The sequence below is a fragment of the Hetaerina americana genome, unplaced genomic scaffold, assembly GCF_022747635.1.
Source record: "Hetaerina americana unplaced genomic scaffold, ioHetAmer1.1.p SCAF_5, whole genome shotgun sequence".
In the NCBI taxonomy this organism is placed as follows: domain Eukaryota; kingdom Metazoa; phylum Arthropoda; class Insecta; order Odonata; family Calopterygidae; genus Hetaerina; species Hetaerina americana.
The window spans coordinates 7,737,069-7,760,044 of NW_027287095.1; the positions used below are offsets into that span (position 1 = coordinate 7,737,069).

Here is a 22,976-nt window from a genome sequence, read left to right on the forward strand (position 1 = left end):
TTTAAAATGTATTATTACCCCCATCGTACTACGGTAAGAGAGATCATTTCAATAAAATGCAGAGTTTAAATGCAGAACAGATGCATTTTAAATGTTATTTTTCTCGCGAACGATAAGGGATCAGAATAAAATAATCTTTGTCCGACCGCGCTAGGAGTGAAAGGTGCGAGGATAGTTTGAAAGGTTCTCGAATCACCACCAGATGTCAGCGCTAGCTCAACGAGTTTCCCGCCTAGTAATAAATCTGTATGGGTAAACATGTTACGCCTCAGTGCTCCGGGCAGAGATCTGTGTTGCAGTGGTCGCTCTGGTTTTATTCCCGTGCACTGATTTTTGAAGATGGAAAAACTGAGATTCGAACAATCGTTAAATACTTCGTTGAGAAAGGTTTGAAAGCAAAGGACACAATTCTCTGGGTGACTCTGCTCCTTTATATTCAACTGTTGCCAAGTGAACAACCGAGTTTAAGTTTGGTCGGCGCAGCTTAGATGATGATCAGCGTTGTGGTCGGCCAAAATGTGTCCTTACCCCAGTTATATTTGCAAAAGTGCATAAAATGGTGATGGAAGATCGCCGAGTGAAAGTGCGAGAAATCACTGATGGTGTAGGGATGTCATCTGAGCGGACATATCACATTTTCAGTGTAATTTGATATGATAAAATTATCTGCTACCGCGAGTCTTGACGCAGGATTACAAAGACATCAGAATCGAAATTTCTTAACAATGGTTGGACCGTTTTAAGAGCAACCACCAAGATATTATGCGCCGGTTTGTAGCCACAGATGAAACTTGGGTCCATTACTATACCCTAGAGACAAAGCAGCCATGAAAGCAGTGGAGCCATGTTGATTTACCACCACCAAAGAAAGCAAAGGTAATACAGTCTGCCGGAAAGATGATGGCTTCAGTTTTCTGGGATGCGAAAGGAATTATGCCGATAGATCATCTTCCCACTGTTCAAAAATTACTGGACAATACTACGCTAACCACCTAGACAAACTGAAGCAAAATTTACGCGAAAAAAGGCCAAGTTTAGCAAGGAAGAAGTTCATCTTTCATCACGACAATTCACGCCCACATGCAAGTGTCTTTGCCTTAGCGAAATACGTGAACTAAGATACAGGGTGCGTTCCAAAAGTAATGCAATTAAATTTTTCGCGCCGCACCTATTAATCGGAGCGAGATCAAAGCATTAGGAGTAGTGGAAGGGGGGGGGGCGCTACGTTTTGCCACGAAACCGGTCTCAGTGCTCTCCAAGCTGTGGAAGCGGCAAGACGTCAGTTATGGCAAACCTCTGCGCGCCGACCGAGTCACGAAAGACCAAACGAGCGGAAATTTCAAGTGAACTTTTGCAACGCATAGAAAATGAACCTATTTGGGCAACGTCATCACTAGTGATGTAACCTGGGTTTTTAATACGACCCAGAAACATTACGCCAAAGCTCTGAGCGGCACACCGACAAGTCCCCGAAGCCCTAAAAGGCAAGAAGGGGAAAATCAAAAGTGAAAACAATGCTCATTGTCTATTACGACAATAAAGGAGTGGTCCATAAGGAGTTTTTCCCCAAGAACAGACAGCTAACGCTGCCTACTACGTGGATGTGCTGGAAGACTCCGAAAAAGGGTCATCAGGACGAGAAAAGAATTCTCCGCTACCTGACAACTCCATCACGACAACGCGCTAAGAGTTCGCGAGTTCCTGGTCAAACACCGGGTGCCAACACTGTCCCTATAGTCCAGACGTCGCCCCTGCAGACTTCTTTTTGTTCCCTCGGATTAAGGCAGCCCTGAAAGGAACCCGTTTTCCGTCCGTAGAAGAGATTTAATCAGCCGTGACGAAGACTGCGAGAGGTCCCCGAAGGCGCCTTCCAGGGCGCGCCCCGGTCATTGCAGAGTCGCTGGAAAAATGTGCAGAGGCCCAAGGAGAGTACTTTGAAGAATTTTAAGTGTTTGTGCAAATACAGGGTTGCACCCAAAAGTGGTAGGACTGATTTTCTCTGGCGCGAACGGAGCGGTGGAGGGGGGTCTGCCTGGCAGGGTAAGGTGGAGGGGGCTCTTAGCAACAGACCGACACCAACCTCAGTCGCCTGCGGGCTGTCGTTGAGTGAGGACACCGTTTTTAGTGAAGCACGTTTTTTGTCCGCGTCGAGAAACAAAATGAATCTGAATTTAGAACAACGTTATTCCGTGAAGTTTTGTGCGAAACTCGGGAAGACGGCAACTGAGACCCTCGATATGATCAAGCAGGCTTATAGGGACACTGCCTTAAGCCGTTCCACAGTATTTGAGTGGCACAAGTTGTTTAAAGAGGGTAGGGAGCTCGTTGAAGACGACCATCGCTCCGGACGACTGTCGACGGCAAGAACCGACACGAATGTGGACAGAGTGAGGACACTGCTGAACACAGACCGATGCTTAACCAGTGAAGAAATTGCAGACCAGTTGGGTCTGTCTGCATCCAACGTCCAACGCATTATTTCACAGGATTTGGCCATGCGCAAGGTGTGCGCCAAGATGGTGCCGAAAATTCGCTTGTCGTCAGACAGCTCCTGGCCAAATACGGCGTTGCCACGTTGCCGCGCCCGCCCTATTCTCCCGATCTGGTACCACCGGACTTCTTCTTCTTCTTCCCCCTGATGAAAAGACAGCTCAAGGGACGACCTTTTGACTCGATAAAGGCCGTTCAAGAGGCTTCGACGAGGGTCATCAACGGCATCCCCGAAGAAAATATCCAGCGTGCGTACGGGGAATGGGAGCAACGTTATACTAAGTGTGTAGCAGCTCAAGGAGCATACTTTGAAGATTATTAAGTCGATGTAAGTATATCGTCAATAAAATTCTTGTAAAAAAATCAGTCCTACCACTTTTGGGTGCGACCCTGTATGCTCAATAATTACTTTTTCAAAATAGAAGCATTACTTTTGGAATTCACTCTGTACGAATTGTTGCCACATCGCCTAATTCGCCTGGTTTGACTCCAACAGATTTCTATCTCTTCCCCAAGCTCAAAATTTTCCTAGGTGGGCGGATATTCCTTTCAAGCAAAGAACTAACAGCCGAAGTAGACGGGTATTTTTCAGGCCTTACGGAATCTAAATTTCGAGATAGGATGAAGACATTTTTATTCCAGTGCCCTGCAGTCCACCGCTAGGGTATGTGGTAATGGGTTAGTGCACACCAGACAATTTTGACCCGAATATGACCCTACCGCGGTCGGACAATTTTATTCTGAAGCATCGCTGGACCAAGTACATTAGTGGACTGGAGCACTATATTGAAAAATAAAAGTTTCACTGAAGTAAGCCGTTAATTTCTATTCCTTTCCGAGAACTTTTCTAATTACCCTCGTATTTTGGGTCAAGTGTAATCGGGTGGGTGATTACCCCCTGCCACACGCCCTAGCGGTGGTTCGCAGGGTACTAAATAAAACTGAAAAAAATGACTGTCCGTCGTAAAACGCAAGAACAGCTTGTTTACTACTTTTTGTACGAAAAACATATTTTAGTGATGTCATAAATTTTTGGGAGATTTCAATTTAATCAAACCCTCAGTTGTTTCGACGTATTTTTGGAGCCATATTGCGTACAAAAATTTACTATGGCAGTCTACCGCAGGACGTAGGTTTTGAAAGGACGCGGACTGAGCATCGCTATATTATATGGCTTCATCTAATAAGACAATCTTACACTCCACACTACAATACACTTGTTCAATTCCTCATATCATTCATTCCACCTCTATTCATTTCGTTCAAGATACCTATTCTTTTTATTCCACTACCTTGCATGCATAACATTCCCCATTCTTCAGCGTTTCATTGCTAATCCCACTCCTCGCATACATTTCCTAGGGGGAGCAATCCATCTTCCTGCAGGGTTCTAGAGCTCCTCCTTGACGACGGTTGGCCTTTAGAAAAAAGAGCTTTCCGAAGTACCTCGTTTGTCCCTGACCCGTTGGCTAACCATTCTAGCGTTCTCCATTATCTTGAAGATTTAGTATGAGAACTGGGTTCTCAGGGAATTCCACTTTGCCTTAATCTCTTCCTCTTAAACGTAATGACGTCGTAACTTCACCTAAAAAGTATTACAAAGCCAAAAATCCAATTAATTTTTTTTTTTACCTTTTCGAAGATATAACACAATAGTGTTGGAAATACCTTATGCACTCGACATCACTTCCTTTGAAATGTCTTAGGTCCTCATTCGTACCCTTCGAAATGCATTTCTTTTGCGATGCAACAGCGAATTCGTTTCATTATTCAAAGTTTTTTTGCAAATGCCCATGCTGTCAAGTAGATTTCTTCTTGCGACCAATTCATGGCTACTTTTTTGTAGCATTTGAATTTCCTTACCTTTTCCCACTACGCTTTATTTTTCCGTATCACAAAAATCGGGCTCCTTAGAATTTCGACTGAATTTACCCTTCCGCATGAAAATGAATGTAGTCCGAACCACGGCCAACTTCGACCTGAAGTGTCACCTCTGGCCCCCATCATAATCACCTTGTGCATTTAATCTTGTGATGCATTATTTCACACTATAAATTGTGGAAAATTGAATTATTCCAAATTCGTCTTCCACTTTTGGTCAGGTTTTTGGGAAAATTCCCCATTGTGCGTCGATTAATACACTGCGATATTTCGCTCGTCCGATGAAATTTTTCCGCGGCCATGAAAACGCGCACACAAATGTTCACCGATAACTACTTACGACTGATCTACGCAGTTCAACATTTTCATGATTCATTATCACATCGGTATTTAAACAGCCAGGGCTCGTTTCTTAACGCCACAGGTGAATTTACAAGTCGACATACGAGTGTCGATTAATAACTCAATAGAAAATCCAGGAGATGGCGCTCGTAATATCGGAAAAGTTAAGGTTAAATTACAGATTGAACCTCTTGCAATTGTAAGAGCGTCTCTTTGGCAGTAATGTTGAAAATGTATTATTACTCCCATCGTACTACGGTAGGAAAGGTCATGTCAATAAAATTAGAGAGATCAAGTGTTGGAAATGGAAACGGCTAACGTAACACCAATATTTAAAAACGAAGACAAGGACGAACCGAGCAGTTGCAGACCTGTTTTCCTAACATCCATTTTGTGCAAGGTTATGGAACATATATTTACTAGTTCGATCGTGAGACATCTCGATAGTCAGGAGTAATTAATGAAAAATCAACACGGTTTCGAAAGAGCAGTGTTCCATTGGACGCGATTTTTCTAGATATTAATAAAGCGTTCGACTTAGCACCTCACAGTAAACTACTCGCAAAGTTGGAAGTATATGGCAGAGATAGAAAGATCCGGGGTTGGATTAAAGACTTTTGGAATGGTCGGGTACCAAGAGTAGCGATGGGTGGAGTTAGCTCAAATGCAATAGAAGTTACTTCAGGAGTTCCCCAGTGTAGTGTTATCATACCTCTTTTTTCCCTTCTTTAAGTTAACGACATCGACTCTGTATGCACCAGTAAGATAAGTTAATTTGCCGACGTTGTAGTAGTTTACCGTGACATCCGTGATGCTGAGGACACAGTAGCTTTATCAGATGAGCTTAATGCTATACAACGCTGGTGCGACACTTGGCAACTAGAATTAAACTTAAAAAAGGGCGTTGTCGTACATTTTTGGAAAAAGAGAAATTCCCTACCGAACACCAACTGCATTTGTAACAACAAAATGGAATGTGCTGTCTCAATTAAATACCTAGACGTTACCCTCACTCACGATCTCTCCTGGGTGAAACACATACGGGGAATATGTGGCCAAGATAAAAAAAAATTAGGATTTATTAGAAGTGCACTTGGTACATGTGATGAAAAGGTCAAAGAGAAATGCTATATGTCGTTAGTAAGGCTTCATTTAGAATAGCTGCAAGCATATGGGATCCTCACGAAGTTGGATTAATTGCCGAATTTGATCGCATGAAGCGTCGAAGAACTAGAATTGTAAAACGCTGTTTTGATACACTTAGTAGCGTATCAAAGATATTGGAGCAGATAGGCTGGGTCTGACTCACGGAGCGAATATTAAATCAAAGATTAAATCTCTTGCATTAAAAGGAAGAATGTCTTTTCAGCAGCGATTTTGAAAATGTGTTATTAGTCCCATTGAATTTCAGTAGGAGATGCCATGTTAGTAAGATTGGATAAACTTCGTGTGGAACAGATAGTTTTAAGATGCCATTATTTCCACGAACGATAGGGGATCATAATAACATTGCTCGACCGCGGTTGGGTAAAGGGTAATGGTAAAATTATTGTTGTGTATTCACCCCCTGCCACACACTCTAGCGGTAGCTGGCAGGGTATATACATAAATACACAAGTGCTCTTCAAACCACCGCTAGGGTATGTGGCAGGGGTGAATACACATCAGACTTATTTTGACCCGAATATGACCCTACCGCGGTCGGACAATACTATTCTTACCTCTAATCATTCGTGGCAAAATGACATCTTAAATCTATCTATTTTAGCCTTGATCTCTCTAATTTCATTTACGTAAGCTCTCCTACCGTAGTCCGATGGGGGTACTAGGATTACCTACTACTGCGGTGAAGTGCATAGGATTCTTACCCTACGTACACGTACTATTAATTAGGATTTGGACGAGCACCAATGCACCGGAGCTTAATATTCCGGTCTTAAATACTGCTACCGGGATACCCGTACTTAATATTATTGGCAAAGATGCCGACCCAGGTCGAAAGCACCGCTTTACGACGAGTGGCAGCACTGCACCGCCCCCCAACGAGGTGAGTAGTGCGCAGGCGCCGGTCCCCCCTCCCCTCCGCCTCCTCGGGCGCCCCCGCGCCGCCGCCAGCCGCCAGGGTAGTGAACGACGCGGACGCCAGCCGTCCGGGTGCAAGGTGAAAGAGCGAGCCGGCCTCGGCGAAGACGGCATTACCTCGACCCTTGCGCACTCGGGCGCCGGAGGAGAGTCATCGAGTGTTCGGAAGGAGAGGAGGCAGGCGCCGCCCACACCCTAAACCTCCCACCTCGACGCAGACCCTACGGGCGGCGTCCCGGCTTCAGCCATTCGTTTCCATCCGTGCGTGCGTTCGTGTGTTTGCGTGTGTGTGTGAATCTGCCGGACGAGACGCCGACTGTCCCCACGGATCGTCATGGCAACCGCCCCCTTCTCCATCGCCCTCCTCCTCCTCGTTGCCACCCTGCCCCACTCCTCGGCCACCACGCCTCCCTCCTCTCCGCCCTGCCCCCCGCAAAAGCTGGCCGCCTACCGAGTGCTGCTGAGGACCTTCTGGACGCGGGACCTTTTCCCAAAGCACTATCCCGATTGGAGGCCGTCGGCGCAGTGGTCCCGGCTGATAGGTGAGTGATCGCCCCGATGCCCCGCTGTGCCCCCCCCCACCCTTGGGTTGACCGCCAGGGCGCTAGGCTAACTCGCTGCTCCGTCCCTCCGAGCGCCTTCTTCCCTTGGATGAAAATATCGACGACCACGTGGTATATAGGGATTGAAAGTCGCCGCGAATCGTATTCCACCACCTCCCCTGTGCCTCCCTCCTGCGACCATCGGGGTCGTTCGCCGTAGGTCGAGTTGGGCCGGCCGGTCGGCAGGACGTGATGTCGAGGGCATTTGCGAGGTCGAGCAAGCATGTGTGAACAATACGGGTTTTAATCGCCAAAACTGGGTCGAAGTTAAAGTAGACATTGAGCTATGAAGATTAATTTTATATGAATTGTTTTTTTTTCAAATGTGTAATGTCATTATGATGACGGGAGACTAGCCATTCAACTGACGGTATTGCTGTCTGCGCTGAGGACGGTGAAGAATCGCTCAGATATGTTGTGGATGAGAATCAATGGAAAGTAAGCGAAGGCGTTGAAATTCTCAAAAATGAGAAATGTTGGTTAAACTTTAGCATTGGAGGTCATAATCCGGTGGAGTAGTTAACCAATGTAAGGAAGTGTCAAAGGATTGCCGAAGTGCGGGTTGGAACATAAGACGAATTGCGGTGGGAAAAGGAGCTTATGACAGGACTTTTGACATAGGTTGTTGACGTAAAGAAACCCAACGGAAAATTGAAAGTGTATTTTCTGTCTGTAAGATTCGGACGTGTAATCATCGATGAAGGAGGATTGGTTCGGAATGGAAGACTTTCGAGATGTGGATGTGGAGAAAAATGGAAATAAATGGACGGAAAGAAACTTAAATGAAAAGCTGTGTGTCATTTTAGTTATTATAGCACCCCGAAAGCCACCGCTAGGGTGTGTGGCAGGGGGTGAACACACACCAGACAAATTTTGATCCGAATATGACCCTACCATGGTCGGACAATGTTATTCTGATCCCTAATCGTTTGTGGAAAAAATGAAATTTTAAATCTATCTGTAGAGCTAGCTTAAATCTATGTGTGGGAGGAAGGGAGAGGGTTTTTGTGATAATTTCGGAGAGAGCAGTGAAGGGTGGATTGAGAGCATATTGAGAGAGAAAATGGAGTGTCAAAACTGAAAATAAAGGAGTTAATGTTAGGTATCTGAAGTGGAGGGAGAAAGTTAATGTGCATGCTGGTTGGAATGAAGGATGACAGGAATATGGTGGAGTTTAACATTGGTTCATTGTAGTTTAGGGTGTACTAGCTTGTATTGTCGCGTTAACTGTTTTAACCTATATGGACGGTTGAAACTTAAGGTTGTTAGTCCCTCCGTGGGTTAGTCAAAAACCTATCATGACCGAGAGTGATTTGTTCGTTATAATTTTTACCACATCTCATCCATTTTTGTTTAGTATAATTCCATTTGCTAATAAAACCCTCTCATCTTTTTTAGAAATATGACATTTCTTTAATTAAACCACATTCTTCTTTAGTAATTTTTAGTACCCTGCAAGCCACCGCTGGGGTATGTGGCAGTGGGTGAACACACACCAGACTAATTTGGACCGCAATATTTATTAATAATTATTCTTATTAGGGATATTTATCTTATCAGACATATTTTTCTCATTAGACATTTTTCTTATTAGAAATTTCTTTCTTATTAGGGCTATTTTTCTAATTGGAGATGTTCTAATATTATTCTTCCTGTAGAATTTCTTTAATGTTTGCAATTGCGGCAGTGCTGCAGCGACCCTCGATGCTTTCACTTGTTCGTCCCGTCTTCCACACGCCCTCCCCCGGACCTGAACGAGCATCACTCCGTTCCTCCTTCAAGCACCGGGTTTCCGCCTGTCGTGCCGAAAACGCCTACTCCGGTCCACCATCATTCCTCGCCTCGCGCGGGCGTCTTCCCGACACCCCCTCGTTATAAATAGACGAGGTGCAACGAATTGGGTCAGACCGAGCTCTCCCCTCCGATAACTCCTTCCGGTGGTCGTTAATTTTGAAAGCGGCGGTGGGTCTGTCGGTCTTCTCGGTCGTGTGCGACTTTCGGCATTTGGGGAGAACTTGGATACCGAATGCGGGGGAGTTCATATTTCCATGAGTAGCACTAAGAGATCTGGGAAAATATTTGACGTTGAGGGCCTTGTCGTGTTCGGGGACGATATTATCAGAGTATAGACGTGTGCAAGACCATCATCCTCTTTAGAATTCAATACTCAAATGATCCTGTATCTCGCGTAGAACAAATTTCAAAAGAAAAGGCCGATGAAGCGAAGACGGTGGTCGGCCGGAGCTTCAGCAGAGTGTAGGGCCACCACACCTCACTCGTTCCAGTGTCCTCAACAGTCGCCGCTGTGGAGAGAGGCGCCCCGCCGGCTGGGGTGGGGGTGACGGGGTTGTGGGTGGGCTTTGCTTTGCTTTGCCTCCGCACTCACGCCGCTGCAAGTAGTCTGCGTCGGGAAGTGTTTGTGGTGCAGCGGGTGGGGTGAGGGGGGCGCGGATCGATGGGAGGCGCTTGAATGGAGGGAACGGTGTTTGAATGGTGCTTCGACCGGCGCTGTCCTTTGACCGCCGCTCTTTCTGAAGACTCGAGTGTTCGGAGTGACTGATGTGATTGGCGGATTAGGTAGCACCTTGTTGCCCTCCTGATGATAGCTAAGTTGATTCTTTCCGCATCGTTCAAGTCAACGACAAATCTCACTCCGGAACCGCATCTGCTATTATACTCGCATGCATAAGTATTCCATCCCTCGTACAAACTAGAAAATCACCGACGAACTGGGAATACTCAAATTAAATGCTTAGATTGAAGTTGTTTCTTAGTGAACACATGTTTTTGGAATCGAGATACCTGTAAATTTAAATAATATAGCCCTCTTAAGAACCGACTCGCCAAATACCACCGGGCACTGGTCTGTAGATGATTCCCAGAGTCGTATTTTTGCTTTGAGTTGTGTATTAGGTGTCTCGTGAAATGAATTCAATGTGTGAAACGGCGGAGGAATGTGCGAGAACAGGAAGGAATCGGTTTCAAAGGGCGTAATTTTCCTTTCATGACGTGATGTTGGGCTCTTCTTTGGCGGTGCCTGCATGGGAAGGGTTCTCCGTGTGTCGTGTGGGTCCTTTGATGATACACCAAGTACTGGCCTTCAATGGCGCGGGTCTTTTGGAGGAATAGGGTGTGTGTGCCATTAGATAACGTTTTCGTCCGGGGAGCGGACAGTTCAGGACTCACAAAGATATTTTGGATATTTTAGTACCCTGCAAGCCACCAGTAGAGTGTGTGGCAGGGGATAAATACACACCAGACTAATTTTGACCCGAATATTACCATACCGCGGTCAATAAATGTTATTACAATCCCGTATTGTTCGTGAAAAAATGACATCTTCAATCTATGTGCCCTATATTTAATCTCTCTACCTTTATTGAAATGATCTCTCATACCCTAATACGATGGGTGTAATAATACATTTTCAGCACCATTGCTGAAGAGACGTCGTTCCAATATATGCAAGAGATTTAATCTTCGCCCCGAGAGTGATTCCCAGCCTAGCTGCTCTAATATTTTGGATACACTACTAAGTTTATCTCAACAACGTTTTACGAATCTAGCTTCTGTGCGCTGCATGCAATCCAAAACGGCAATCAATCCAACTTCATAAGGATTCCATGTACTGGCAGGAAATTTCTAAATGAGGCCTTACTAGCAAAATATAACATTTCTCTTTGACCTTTTCATCCCATTTACCAAGTACTCTTCTAATAAATCCGAAGTGCGTGCATTGTCCTACCGCAGAAGGATCATATTCGGGTAAAAATTATTCCGGCGTGAATTCACCCCCTGCCACATACCCTAGCGGTGGCTTGCATGGTACTAAAATAAATAAATAAAATAAAATCAACTTGTCCACTTATTCCCCGCAAGTGTTTGACCGAGGAGAGGTCGTGAATGAGGGTAACGCCTATGTATTTAATCGAGTCTACACATTCCATTTCTGTGTTCCCGATGGAGTAGTCGTTTGGAAAGGATATGCGCTTTTTCCAAAAATTCATCACTACGCAGCTTTTTTAAGTTTAATTTTTCTTGCCAAGCGTCGCTACAGCGTTTTTTAGCATTCAGCACATACACGGTTATTAATTTCATTTATTTACGCAATACCCTTCAAGCCACGTTAATGTCATTAGCGTAGAGAATGAATAAATGAGACCCAAAAACATTTCTCTGGGGAGGTTAGCTAAAGTGACTTCCACTGTATTTGAGCTGACGCTATCTATGACCTACCTTTGCACGCGACCATTCACAAAGTGTTTAATCCAGCCCAGGATAGTATAATCTATGCCGTAAGGTTCTAGCTTTTTGAGTAGTCAACTATTAGGTACGAGGTTGAAAGCATTTTTGAAATAAAAAAAACTTGCTGCAACTGGAACAATACTCTCCCCCGAGCTAAGAAGATCTTGAACAAAAAGCGCAAGGATAACACTAAAAGCTTCAATATAACTAAAAGTGCAAATATCACTAAAAGTATGGATATCACGAAAATAAAATCACAACGTGGTCTCACAGGATAGTACACTTTTTCAGTACAAAAACCTATTTGAAATGACGAAAATTGCCGTGTAAAATGCATTCATCAGGTCTAGATGCGCTAAATCCGTTTCTTTTTACCGGAAAAAGTTCTCGTTTTTTTAATGCTGACCCCGATAATGACGTCAAAGACGGAGTTAACATGTTACGAATCCTTGGCGTGGGAGAGGGATAATTAAAGCCGAAAATGGCTTCACATGTAATTTTAAAGAGCCCTCCCCCCCAATCCACTCCACTCCGGCGAAGAATGCCTTTAGTGTGTGAGGAGCTGAGTGCGCATTGTCACACATTGTCCTCTGTCGGCCGACGGCGGCAACTCCTCATCCCGCTGCTCGGCAACACGTGCACACTCGAGCGAGTGCTCCAGCGAAAGATGAGGGTTGCGGGGGCGGGGCGGGGGGAAGATCGATTCGGCGCCGCCCGTCCCCCTTCTCGGTGTCTGTCGAAGGCGCTCCTCGAGTCGGCGGGGTGAGCGAGCGGCCCTGGCCGCGTGACGTGCGCCGCCCCTGTTCGATTCGTGTCGAGGGAGCACGGGCACCCACTCGTGTCCCCTCGACCCTCTTAATCGACCCCACACCTCTCCGCACCAACCCCCAACCTATTACCCTCCACCGTACCTAATGCACCGAATAGCTTTGGAAGGGTGCACACGAGCATTTAAAAATCCCGATTTAGTAGCGGGAACTCCTTTTCGTTCCGAGCGCCACCGCCAGGGTAAGAGTGGTGCGGGGGGCCCTACTGCTGTCGGTGGGGGAGCGGCAAGGTGAGTCCACCGCCAGGAGGCCATGGATCAGTGCTCCATCATTTGGTGCAGAGCTCCGGGGGCGGCGAACCAATTCCCGGGTCGGCACTTTCCTTAGGGCAAGACATTAGGCTGAAATAAGAAAGGTGCGTTTTCGGTCGTGGGATTTGTAAGAACGAGGCCTCCCTCGGTTGAAAATAGGTATCGAATCGAGGTCTCTACAGTGTTGTTGTACTGTCACAGTATGTCAGTCAATGAGATTAGAGAAATAAAGCAGAAAATTAAATGATGAGTGCGTTCAGTAAAGGAAGACGTTGGCAATATTTTGTCGCAAAATCATTTTTTCTCCCGATATAAAATTTACTAAGAGTTAATGCAATGTATCAGCGTGTCCCAACAGAATGTGTCGTAGAAAGACATGAAATATTCTTATACAGGGTTTGAAATGCGAGATTGATACACCAAAGGAATAACCGAAATAGATTAACTCTGAAAAATGAAGAGGGAAATGTTGATTAAATTATTAATTGACCGTACAATTTCAGGCTTAACTTTGTGGAAACTTACCTCGTTGGAGAGAAATGGTATTTAACTCTTGTGATTTGCACTAGAATATTTTTTTTCACTCGACCCGGGTTTCGACACTTCGTGTCATCTTCAGGTGAAAATACCACAATATGCCTTGCCGCTTTAGAGGCGGCTTTTTTTTATCAGAAGTCGCCTTTTTGGACTTATGCTCTGTGTCATATATATTATTCCCTTTTACTTTCTGGAAGACCAGTCCAGCATCGTTATATTTGCCTTTTTTTCTCACGGTTTAGCAGTTTAATACGTTATTTGGCCTTTAATATTTGTCATATGGACCGATTTTTATAATTTTTGTGTGTCTTAGCGCTATTGTTGTTATCCGTTAAATTTTCAAAGTAAATTTTACTCTCCCTCAGTAAAAAGGTAAACAGTTTTTCTATATTTATTTTTTGATATATTTCTTCGTTCTTTTCCCATGGGGGAAGTCCAAAAGCCAGTCTTAGTGTCTTCCTTTCGGTACCATTAAGTGTTTCCATCAGGGATCTATTTACTAGCCCCATTCACGCAGGTGCTGCGTATATTAATACTGGTCTTATAACTGTTCTATATATCAATACTTCTATTTCTTGAGGGGTGGTGTTTTTCCTGAGGATTGGTGCCAATTGTGATCTTAATGTGGCCGCCTTATCTCGGACCTGTTTTATGTTTTTTACAATTTAGTTAAACGTCTGTGACCGCTCCTAAGTGTGTTATGCTATTGCTCCATTCAATTGGCTGCTGTTTTATTGTATGAATGTTGGCAGTTATATATATATATATAAATAAATAAATAAATAAATAAATAAATATATATATATATATATATATATATATATATATATATATATATATATATATAATGAGAGCCCATTATTGTGCCGCTCGTGTGAGTTTTTCCGTACAATCGTTATATATATATATATATATATATATATATATACACGCTCGTTGGTGAGAGGGAGGTTAGGGGGTTTGGGTGGGGGGGATGTAGAGACTGATTGGTTAGGTGAAATAGTCGAAGAGGTGATACGCATTGGGGCGAGTGGGGGAGGGTGAAGGAAAGAGAAGCACTGTGTTCCACTTGTTCCAGCGGAAGCACGAAGTTTCTTTATGATTCGGAAGCCCACGTGCACAGGCAAAGTGATCTCAGCCGACTCTTGCCACCCCTTCTCACCGAAAGCGTCCGCCTTTTATTCAGCGATCAATGGGGTAATAAAAATCCCCCTGCAGAAAAAAAGCAACGAAAAAGAACTGCAAGGGATTAAGCACATACCTACAAGGAAAAGCTACAAACCACAGCTCATAGACAATATTTTACGCTGAGCCCTCCGTAAACGAGCGTTATCGGCAATCTCGTCCCTACAGGTAGAAGAAAACCGAAGGAAATGGTGAAGAATTCCGTTCATGATGGACAAAAACGCCGAGAAAATCGCCGAAGAAAAATATAGAATTGCGTTATACGCACAAACCCCCCTCGGGAAATGCATCACAAATACCAACGAAAAAATTGCGGAATATCGAAAAAGTGGAGTTTATTTACTCAAATGCGATGACTGCCCAGCATTGTATCGTATGTAGGCAAGATTGGATGAAGTCTCGAGGCCAAGATTTTTTTTTTTAAATCTACATCTACCCCGCAAGCCGCCGCAAGGGTGTGTGGCCGGGGGCTTTAGGGCACCACCCGTAATTAAGAAAGAAGAAAAAAAAACCTCATGCAAAAGCCGCAAATTTATACTATCCACAAACAAAACATGGTATGCATTCATGCAAGAACAATTTTCATTTATTTAGTACCCTGTATCTTAGAAGTCTTTTGGACCAAAATGCTTCAAAGTACGTACATAGGGAGAAGAATTGGGTTAGCACAAGAAGCTATCCCTAAGGAGGGAATTTATTACAGGGATGCAGTAAGGGTGTTAAGAAAAAGCTCATCAATACTTTAATATGGAGTGTAGTTTTGTATTGTGCGGAAACATGGCCATTGAAGCAGGATGATAGGCGTAGATTAAAAGATTTTGAGATTTGGGTGTGGAGAAGGATGGAGAAGGTGAAGTGGGCAGGAAGGAAAACAAACCTACCTTAATCGGTAGATAACCTATATACCAGGGTAGGCTGAAAAGTAATGCACATATGCTTGTAGAACGCGAACAAAAACAACTAGCAAGATTGGGCAAAAAGCACATTGAAGTCAAATTCATAAGTTTAAAATCATTTATTTATTTTTCAACATAGTCACCATTGAAAGGTTAACACATTTCTCCCAACGTGTAACAAGTTTTTTCATTCTGTCAGTGAAAACTTTTCTCGAATCCAGGACTTGACAGCTGCCTTCACCTCATCGTCCGAGGTGTAATGATTACCCTTGAGGTGTCTCTTGAGTTGAGGAAAAAAAATAAAAATCGCAAGGTACCAGATCGGGGGAATAAGGAGGGTGTGGAATCGCTTCAAATTTCTGGTTTCGTAGAGCCTCTACAGTTGCGCGCGAGGTGTGTGCTTGTCATGTTGCAAGTTAATTGGCGCCAGGCCAATATTATTGTTCAATAATGAAGCCAACACGTTCTTCGGATATTCCAATATGGTTTGCGATACGCTTTTGAGTGATTCGCCGGTCATTTTGGATCAAATCTTCGACGAGTTTGCGAAGTTTATCGTCTGTGGCAGAATTGGACGTCCGCTGGGTCAGCATCAACAATTATGGCTTTTCCAGGCCACGAAACCACGAAATTTTACTACCCATCGATTAATAGTAGACCTATCAACAGCATCGTTACCATTAACAGCGTTTAAACGACGATGGATCTCAGTAGGAGTCACTTTTTAAGTCATACTGTTTAGCTCATGTTGACATGACACTAGAACACGTCTCTATACTTCCGCTTCTCAAACCTGGGCATGCGTGTTGAGGTGGAATGTTACTTCCACATGCCACCGAAAGTGCTTCGGTAGGTCATTTTTTTTGTGGTCTACAAACATGTGTGCATTAGTTTTCAGCCTAACCTTGCATATTTAGCACCCTCCGAGCCACCGCTAGGGCCGCACGCACCAGACTACCCTTTACCCAAGCCAGCAAACAAACGATAAATGGAAATTAGAAAAAGGAGGGGAGGGAACAATGTTTGCGAAACATTTCTTGAAGAGTAACCACAAAAGCGACTTCTCTCCCACTCTCCTCCACATGGAAGCAGAATGAAGGCGGCCACGTAGACGCTTTAGAAGCTTTAGAAATAGTGCTCAATGCAAGGCACAGCGCCACTCTGGTGAATGAACGAGTATAACCCTCCCACTCCTCGTTATTTTCCATCCCCCTTAAGCGACTCACGAGGGCACATAACGGCTTGCCAGCTTCCGATTCCCGTGTAGATGACAGAATAATCCAAGGGCCCCTCTTTTCCGCACCGACCGCAGCCCTCGGAGGCACAGAGAGCAACCACCCGCTGGGGGCAAAGAAGACAGAAGGGAGTAGGAGTGCTGAAAAGAGTCCTTCCCTCGCCCTCCCCCGTGCACCACCTCTTTGGCCCCTTCACCCAACCAATCAGTCTCCACCTCCCGCCCACCAAAACCCTCTAAAACACTCCCTGCTTCCTCTCAACCGCAAGGGCATATATTTGCCAATGAGTATGTAATTTTCACCCGAAGAAGACACAAAGTGTCAAAACCCGGGTTGTGTGGATGAAAATAGTGTAGCGGAAATCACAAGGGTTAAATATCATTTCTCTCCAATTGATTATTAGTGTAGTCGTTATATGATTCAGAATATTGTTTGGCAAAAAGTTTATTATTTTCATTTTAACGAATGAAAATATTAAATGTATTTGTGCAACTTTCACTTTGTTTACATATATATATATATATATATATATATATATATATATATATATATATATATATATATATATATATAACTAAATATGTACTATTTTTATCATTTCAATAATTATTCAAAAAGTTAAAATTATGCAATCCCTACAGGAAAGGTATCAAGGTGCGGCAGAAGCTACGCATTTGAACATTTGATCAATTTTATTAAATACCAAATATCAATAATTTGATACAAATGGTAGAGGGAAATACAGGTAGTTAACGTACACATGGTCAATATTTGGGGATTGCCGGGTGTCCTCCCTCTGGATAAACAGATGAACACAACGGTACGCGCTGTGGATGGCTGGCCTGGTTCCCGACAAAGCCATAGCCACCCTTCTTCCCAGCCTTTTCCTTCCGCTTTTTCGGAAGAATTTCCTCCCTTCCGAGGAGGAAATTTCAACAGGTAGCGAGGGGATACAAGTAGTGCATTTAATGGATACGTATGACGTAGAGAAATGCTGTTGCGAAGTTAAGGCTGGCTACTCTTTAATTTATGAAAGAAGTTGAAAATGGTATTTCCGTTGCGATGGCACTTTATAATGTAGTTTCTCATTTGGCATCGTTTCTTGTTAAATCGACCGCCCTGTTTGATTCTTGAACTTCGATTAGTCAATATTATTCTTATTATTAGGAGTGCTCTGAATAATTTCTCGAAGTGCCTGCCATCAACTCCCGTCTCTCTGTAAACGCTTCTATTCGTGTTCCCATCGCTCCGTCCGCCGTGATCCAGAGTGCTTCCCGGATAGGTGAACTGTTGTTCTACCTGTTCTAGCTACAGCTAGCGACAGGCTTCCAGTATGTTCCCGAATTTTACTGTTTATCTTCGCCTTACCATTTCTTTACAACCTCATTGCCTTCGTTTTCTACGATTAATTCTCATTCCATAGTTATTACAACCGAAGCCAAGCCAAAGCGAAGTTAGTGTTCCTTTGACCACTACCTCGGAACCAGGTTCCCCTGGAGGCATGGAGTGCATTTCGATGTGCTAAAAGATGACTTCGGTGGTCTTGGTTAAAAGGAATTTGTTTGAAATGGAGTGGTTTAAAAAATATTTTATATGTATTATAATTTTTTAAATGTTATCAATATTATTAATTTTTATTCAAACTATTATTTTATTATTTGTTATCATTCATTTTTTTGCTGTTGTTAATAAAATATTGTTTATTTAACGGATTTTTTAAAATAATCAAGTTGGGATAGTTAGGAGGGTGGTTGACGGACGGTGGGTGTGTTTGAGATGAGGTTATTAGGGTCAGTAGACCAGGTAGGGTTGGGTGGTATATAGTGAGGGAGTTCAGGTGAGCCTGGACCAGGTTGCTTCTTTTTCGTAGAGGTTTTGTTTATATTGTGCTTTAATTTTTGTGGGAAGGGCATATTTGGTTTATTTAGTTTAGGGTGAAGTTTAGGGTGGTGGTAGATTGAGGAAATTTAGGAGCTTTTTGTTTGGAAGGTATTAAAGTAGCTGATTTTAGGAGTTGTTGGGGATTTTTGGTTTTCTCCATTGGAAGGGAGGAGGACCATAGGGAGGAAATAAGGGGATTTTTGGAATGAGGGAGTGATTTTCTGTAACTATATTAGCCATAGTGAGGTAATTTACTGAATGAATAGTGAGTTCTTTTTGAATATTCGCGTTTGGAATAAACCATGGGGCTCCTGCGATGCGTCGGGTCAGCTTGTTTAGCCATGCCTGAATTTTGCTGACAGCATATTTTGGGGCGTTCGCCCATATTTGGGACGCGTATAAAATTTGAGTAGGTAAGATTGATTGGAGGAAATGCTTCCGTGAACTGTTGAGTAATGGTTATAACCCTTGTATGACCGACTAGCTAACACGCCAGAGCTGCGGGCAAGAGTGAAGTTCACGGTATCTGTCGTTCATAGTACTGCAATGTGGAAGGCAACGGGAAACCGCCACATTATTCTCCCTAGAAAACACAACCTTGCATCCAAATAGAGTAGACTGCGGTAGGTGCAGTTAACCAATCCTAGGATTCAAATACTGATGATGATATATATGCTATACAGACACACACCTGCTGCACACGCATTTATGTATAATCAATAGAAAAACTAAAGTATTAGCTAAACCGAAAGCAACTCACTTCAATATTTCGTTGGACCCAGCCACCTTAATCAGGGTAAAAGAAGTAACTGATGGGAAGATAAAGAGACGAGGGGATACTTGGGAGGGGGTTAAACATAGGGGCATATGTGATCGGTGATTGGTTGTGGGAGGAAGGTACTAATATCATAGCTAATAGGAACAATTTAATCCGGGGGGAGGGGATCCGACAGGATATATAAAGATAATAGAATATAAATATAATTCTAGAGTCCTTAGTAGGATTGGTGTGGCCTTTGGCGGTAGGGAAGAAATAATGGATATATTGTAGCGAATTTCGGAATTTTCCCTGTGTCTGGGATTTTTTGTTTCACGATGCTATGCGGTTGTTGATTGTAATATTGAGGGGCGTTGTGCTTTGGCTAATATGAAAAGCTGGGCAGAGTGTGCATTGTTGGAGGCATATGATATTTTTAGAAATGCAGGAAGAAGTCGGGATGGACGAGATACGTATATTTGAGCAGGTGTTGTTGCGGAAGGGAATTTGTGACAGGTATGGAACAGGTTTTGAATCTAGCTCGAACGCTTGGAGTCGGAGGTGTTTTGGAGATCGGAGTCGATTTAGAAAGAGGCTTGATGGATTTAAGAATATTTGAGAGATTTGCTGGACGTTTAAATGTTACAGTTGAGCATTTGAAGAGTAGGTTGACGGTGGTTTTGTTGTCGGAGAGGATTGGAAAAAGATCTCTAAGAAAATTTTTTAGGGACTGCACGCCAGAGAAGTAAGTTTTGAAAAGCACAGTGTCAAATTTCTTCTTATGGGATAATTTAGGAGTGTATATGTTAAGAATTTTTTTGATAACTTCATAGCCCCGTCGGATGAGAGAAGAATGGAGTTTTGATAGGAATTAATTCATGGAATCAGGGTTGTTGCAGATACGATGGACTTAGATAGAAAGAGAGTACGTGATTGGCTGTCAAATCCGTTCATCCTGGAGCACGCTTGCCCTCATCGTTGGCCTCATTGCCAGAGATCCTCGACGATGATTTAGGGAAGAATGTAAATGGACCACGAGAGGAACCTCACCGCCTTGATAATGTCACTTTGCAGTATTGTCTTGGTGACCGTAATGATGTAATGAATGAATAGAAGTGAGTTCGGCGTTAATTTCAATGTCATTTCTGCTATATTGATAATAACTCCTAATTTTTAATTTGTTTCTTAGGAACGAGACCACTTTCTTGAAATTAATATTTAATACAAAGCATTAAATCAAGAATATTACTAAATATATGCAATTACGATGCATGAAGGGCAAAAATCCAATCGTCTAAATAATCAATCATGTTTTCGAGACACGAAAAGGCTAAGTTAAACGTTAAATAGGAGAACAAAACTATTGCAGGTGGGACAGCTTAACTGTCACGGAAGTGTTTTGGACCGAAATGATCGAAGTAATAGAGGCATAAGGAGAAGATTTATATGCCTTTCATGGGCCTCTTCAGTTTCGGGAACAATGAAAAGTCACTGGGGGCCAGGTCTGGTGAATACGGTGGCTGCGGCATCATTTGTGTGTTGTTTTTGGCCAAAACTTCGCGCACAAGTAACGATGTGTGAGCAAGGGCGTTGTTGTCATGGTGCAAAAGCCAATTTTTATTCTTCCAAAAATCCGGGCGTTTGTGGCGGATTGCTTCGCGCAAATTGCGCATAACTTGCAGGTGTAATATTCCTTATTTACCGTTTTACCCTGTGGCAAGAACTCATGCACCACGCCCCTGCTATCGAAGAGACACTTTCAAAAGCAAAACTTTCACATTCGACCGAACGCGGCGCGCTTTTCTCGGTCTTGGCTCGTGCTGCAGCTTGAATTGGGATGATTAAGCTTTAGTTTCCACGTCAAAACCATAAACCCATGATTCGTCACCAGTTATGACCCTCTGGAGCAAATTTGAGTCGTATCGGACAGAGTCCGACACTTCATTAGCAATTTTAATGCGTTGCTGTTTTTTGTCGAAATTGAGCAATTTTGGTACGATTTCGCTGCGACCCGTGTCATGCCCAAATCATTGGTAAAAATCGAATGGCTCGAGCCAATCGACATGTTCAGGTCCTCAGCAAAGTCTCCAACGGTGATTCGACGATTGGCCATTACTATTTGCTTCACTTCATAATTTTTTTCATCTGTTGTTGACGTGCTCGGGCGTCCGGCACACTCTTCGTCGTTCACATCTTCTCAGCCCTCTGAGAACATTTTGTACCACCGACAAACTTTGCTTAGATCCAAGGCAGTTTCTCCAAATGCTACAGTCAACATTCGGAATGCTTCCACGCTTACTTTCGTTTTTAACACAAAATTCGATATGGATTCTATGATCCATGTTTTGGAACAGGCAAAAATCGAAGACAAGCCAAAACAAGACAGCTGTCAACAATTAACTGAACATTCAAAATGTCCGAACTTTGGCATAAGTACGTGACATTAGTACCAACATAACGCCACAAAAAAATCGAAAATCAAATATACGTAACCCGCGAGAATTCAAAATTCGTGATACTTTTTGAAGACCTCGTATTTATATATAATGAAATATACATATATGGGCAAGTTAGCAAAGAAATTAGGATTTATTAGAAGAGTACTGGGTAAATGTGATGCAAAAGTCAAAGAGAAATGTTATCTTTCGCTGGTTAGGCCTAATTTAGAATATACTGCAAGTATATGGGATCCTAATGATGTTGCATTGATTGCCGAATCGGTTCACGTGCAGCGTGGAGGAGCTAGATTTGTAAAACGTTATTATGATAAAATGAGTAGCGTATCCAAAATATTAGAGCAGTAAGGCTGGGAATCACTTACAGAGCGAAGGTTAAATTACAGATTAAATCGCTTGCATGAAATGGACCGATACATTACCGATAGAAATAATACACTTGAAACTTACACTGAATGAGATTTGAGACATCTCTCGACAATATGCCTTATTTGCCGAAATTTGTCTATTTATCCCCTTTCTTTACGTAGTACCCGGAAAGTCACCGTTAGGAATTCTTATCATGCGTCACCAGGTTTTCTGCCATTCATCACTGACTTTACGATTCAATATTGCAACTCGTTCTCTCGACATTCAAGATCCTCTAATTAATAGGGTCCAAATCATCTACATTTCAATCGCTCTTTTCAAGATGTACCCTCCCCCCAGCATTAATTCAGGTTCCAAGAAACTGCGGGAGATGCCGCAACGGTAACTTTTAACGGAATCATCCGCTAATATGCATTTCAATGCAACAATTTCAGAGTGTAAAAAATCATTCGCTTTGACCGGGATGCGATCCCGGATCCCAGAGTTTAAGAGGACGCCTCGATAGCTTAACTGGCTAAAGCACTTAAGCCGGATATCGAAGGATCCGTGTTCGAATCCCGGTCAAGGTGAACGATTTTCACACTCTGAAATTGTTGCATTAATACGGGTCCTATAGGCTCTCCTTTTTTTCTAACAAGTCTCCTAAAGTCACTAGTTCCACCCTAACACTTGTGTATTCTACGACTATCTTCCGCATAGCAAGCATATAACCTTTAGTTGGCCCATCCGAGGCCACCTTCTCAATCCAATAAATGAAATTTCCGAACATCCTGTATAAGCTAACATTTTATTTTCTCTCATAATTCAACCAAATTAAGAGAAAATGCAGCACCAGTTGGGTTCCAATATTTTTGCTATACCTTGCTTGTTTCTTTCAAATATCACTCCGCTTCCCAAATACAAGCGCAAATGACCTCAGTTGTCGGTTGCCTCCCCTAAA

The 22,976-nt window shown here is 43.2% G+C and overlaps 1 protein-coding gene across 1 annotated transcript in view; it reads left to right on the forward strand.

Annotated features, from left to right (window-relative positions):
• The first annotated feature begins 7,004 nt into the window (after positions 1–7,004).
• The window catches only part of mspo (M-spondin), an 83,583-nt gene continuing 67,611 nt past the window's right edge, over positions 7,005–22,976 (forward strand). The window contains exon 1 of the mRNA XM_071592484.1: positions 7,005–7,337. Within this exon, the coding sequence (XP_071448585.1) occupies positions 7,130–7,337 (208 nt within the window). The 5' untranslated portion in view covers positions 7,005–7,129. The remainder of the gene's footprint in view (positions 7,338–22,976) is intronic.